This window comes from Electrona antarctica, assembly GCF_951216825.1.
Source record: "Electrona antarctica genome assembly, chromosome: 7".
Classification (NCBI taxonomy): Eukaryota; Metazoa; Chordata; class Actinopteri; order Myctophiformes; family Myctophidae; genus Electrona; species Electrona antarctica.
The window spans coordinates 50,219,578-50,223,344 of NC_136812.1; the positions used below are offsets into that span (position 1 = coordinate 50,219,578).

The following is a 3,767-nucleotide window of genomic DNA, read 5'->3' on the forward strand; positions in this document are numbered from 1 at the left end:
CCAGGCAACCTGGTACACTTCCCCTTCTTGAGATCTGAACTTCCTTTTTCTGTGGAATGTCTTTACCTCCAAGTTGGAGGAGGTAACTTGGAGGTAAAGACAATTCACTGAGAGTTGGAGGCTCCAACTCCCAGTGAATTAGAACAATTCGTCATCATGCCCATTTTGCCTGCATAGGCAGAATTACATTTTGGTGTGACACCCTGATGCACCATAACAGAGCAGTAGCCTACTTTTTGTATTATTCTTCCACCACTGGTTATAAGGGAAGTTGTTAGATACAGTATCTCAGTATCTCCCATACAGTCCATACCAGAACTCTTTCTCCCTCTCTCTCTCTCTCTCTCTCTCTCTCTCTCTCTCTCCACCCTGTGACTCTCATTACCACTGAAACTGCAGAAGCCATGTCACACACACAATCCACCCCTTTCAGCTCCACCTTTAATTCAATTTAAATGTGGTGAACATCAGCATTTTAATTGTGCTATCATCCATACAAATGCACTTTCCCTTGGGCATGTCGGTTATCTAATAAAGGTCCATTTGAAGCTTGGGGGTCAGAATCAAGACGTTAAAGGTATAAGTGATATGAGTATCAATATTTTGTAAAATGGTTTAAAGCACTATATTTCGATAGCACTCATTGCTATGATGTGTGTTCAGTAACATGAGTCTCCATATTCAGTCCAGCTCTTTAATAAACAGAAAATAGTTCAGTCACGCGAGAGAGACTCAGAGTAGAGTCACTGCTTCTTCGCATGCGGAAAAGGAGCCAGCTTAGGTGGTTCGGGCATCTGGTTTGCCTCTTGGGCGTCTCCCTATAGCCCGGTCCTCGAGGCACGTTCCACTGGGAGGAGACGTCTCCTAAAATGCTGATGTTTTCGTCTGGAGTCACTAATGTTGCTCTGGGGAGGGAAGTCTGGAGCTCTCCGGTGGAGCTGTTGCCCCCGCGACCCGACTACGGATAAGCGGTTGAAGATGGCTGGATGGATGAAAATACAATCAGGGAAGAGAGAGTATACCCATTTTATCAGCTTCAAATTTATAGTGTGTTCCACTTCCAATTTTGTCTGCTCATTTGTTTGTGTGTCCTCACTTCTTATTTCACTTAGTTATCCTGTCCTGTAGGACTTCTCCTGATTGGATACAAGTGGTATCCTGTCCTGAAATAGCCTGGCATAAGAGAGTTTTATTAGGATCCCCATTAGCTGGTGCATAGCAGCAGCTAATCTTCCCGGGGTCCACGCAGAACATAATGACATTCGACATGAATGACATTACAGGACAATGATATATAAATAGTCAATTTCCTTCCAACAATTTCACATCCACTTTCTAATTCCCCATTTGTTTGTGCGTGCGTGCATGCCGTGCGTGTGTGACTCACTGTGTGCTTTTGCACTGGCATTTTTGTCTGGTTTCCAGGCTAGACCTGAAAATGCATTTTCTGTTTATTAAAAAGCTGGACATGGAGATATCTGTTATTGAACATTCTATACAGCAATGAGTGCTATCAGAATATAGTTATTTAACACTTATTTTAACAACTTTATTGCTTTATTCCCTTACTTTATGCCGGGATGCGTGTTAAAGCTGTCAGTACACAGAGAGTGCTCTTTGGTAAGTCAGTGAATCTCATTATGTCCTAAACTGTTACTTTTCAGGATTCAAATGACAAAATAGCCAAAGTATCAGGTCCACAAGTTTGAAACGTGGCACAAAGCATTCAAGCATCATGTGTGTGAATTGTGCTACTTTTGATACAAAACACAAAAGGTTAGAATATGGAGATAAGAGGTTTCTGCCCGACACAACGATATAACCTTTCTGCAAAGAGAGCTATAATAAATATGTCACAGTTAAAGCTGCTATAAGCAATAATATGCCAACATTTTAATGATCTTTATTTTTATTTATTGTTTTGGTATTCAGACAGCCATCAATGGGTAGAACGCTCCCAAAAAATAGTCTCTGTGACACATCTAGGGGCCGCAATCTGCATTCAAAGATGTTCCTAGAAGCTTTGTCATTGGTCGAAAAGAAACCTGGTCGCAATTACTAACCAATCAGGAAGCAGACAGGCAAATGGACCAACGACAAAGCTTCTAGGAAAATCTTTCAATGCAGATTGTGGCCCCTAGATGCGTCACAGAGACTACATTTTGTTTGAGAGCGTTCTACCCATTGCTGGCTGTCTGAATAAAAAAATAAAATTAAAATAAAAGGTCATTAAAATGTTGACATATTATTTCTTATAGCAGCTTTAATATCATTCAGGTAATTTCAAGTGTATCATCATCACACTGTATCACGCTAGTAGCCTATATGTTTTATAGGAGGCATGAATGGGGAAACCTAGGGAATGGAATAACGTCTTTTATGTTGTCCACCCCTAAGATGCACTGCAGGTATCGCTCGAATCCCATCCCGAATCCACCGTGAGGGACAGAGCCAAAGCGCCTCAGGTCCAGATACCATCCATATGTGTCTTCTAGTCCACCGTGTGCCAGCCTGGCTCGAAGCACATCCAGCCTCTCCTCCCTCAGGGTGCCCCCACAAAGCTCCCCTACGCCTGGAACCAGAAGGTCCACGGCAGCAGCTGTATGCTGGGGATGATCCTGGTTGTCTCTTGCATAAAAGGGCTTCAGGTCATATGGGTAGTCGGTGACAAACAGTGGCATGTCGCCACAGTGTTTCACCAGATACTTCTCGTGTTCCGTTTGAAGGTCACAGCCCCAATCTGTTTTGAAGGTAAATGTCTGAGAGCTTCGGTTCAGGACATCTATTGCCTCTGTGTAGGAAATCACATTGAATCTCTTGGTCAACATGGCATCCACGTTTCGCCCATGTCCGACGGCTATGTGCTTGTGAAATAAATCCACGTCCTCCGCACAGCGAGCCAAGACGTGTTCCGTGGCGGACTTGAACATGTCCTCCATGACGGTGGTGAGATCCTCCAAGGAACGTGTGAAGGAGAGCTCCGCCTCCACCATGTAGAACTCCGCCAGGTGGCGTCTGCTTTGGGAGTTCTCGGCGCGGAACGTCGGCCCAAATGTGTAGACTCCGGGAAAAGCCCCCGACATCACCTCCAGATGCAACTGTCCAGACACGGTCAGAAAGGCCGGGACGGAGAAGAAGTGGCCATCTCTCTCCTCTCCCTCCTCCGCGACGTGGCCAGGGGGCGCGACTCCAAAAAGCTCCCCTGCCCCTTCACAGTCGTTTGATGTGATCACCGGAGTGTGTATTTGCACAAAGCCATTTCCCCTGAAATAGGACTGAATGGCCGCAGTGGCTTCACTTCTTATTCTCAGCAAAGCACTGAAGACATTTGTTCTACATCTCAGATGAGGAAACTGGCGAATGTACTCGAGGCCATGTCTTTCTTTGATCTTGAAGGGGAATTGCAGAGGGCTACACTGGCCCACCACTCGAACGTGATCTGCTCGAAGCTCGACCGGCTGCTTTCGGCTTGGACTTTTGACGAGGCTGCCGGTGACGTCCACGGCACACCCGAAGGTGAGCGGCGCGCCATTCAGCTCAGGACCGGCAACAACCTGTAACGGCTGCACGGTGCTCCCGTCGTTCACGTGAAGGAAGAGGTTTTCCTTTTGCGACCGGACAGACCGAACCCAGCCTTGCACTTTGACCCGTGTTCCCACCAGTTCTGTCCCTGAAAGTGCTTCGGCGACCCTGATCTTTCTCGGCGTCGTCTTACAGTAATGCCGAATGATACCACGCGATGGCACGTTAGGTGCACGGACGCACAT

General features: G+C 46.3%; 1 protein-coding gene across 1 annotated transcript; it reads right to left on the reverse strand.

Annotated features, from left to right (window-relative positions):
• Positions 1–2,330: 2,330 nt before the first annotated feature.
• LOC306926306 (asparaginyl-tRNA synthetase-like) lies at positions 2,331–3,767 on the reverse strand (the record flags this gene model as incomplete). The annotated part of the gene is made up of 1 exon (XM_079505574.1): positions 2,331–3,767. One exon carries the CDS (start codon positions 3,765–3,767, stop codon positions 2,331–2,333), a length of 1,437 nt encoding a protein of 478 aa, XP_079361700.1.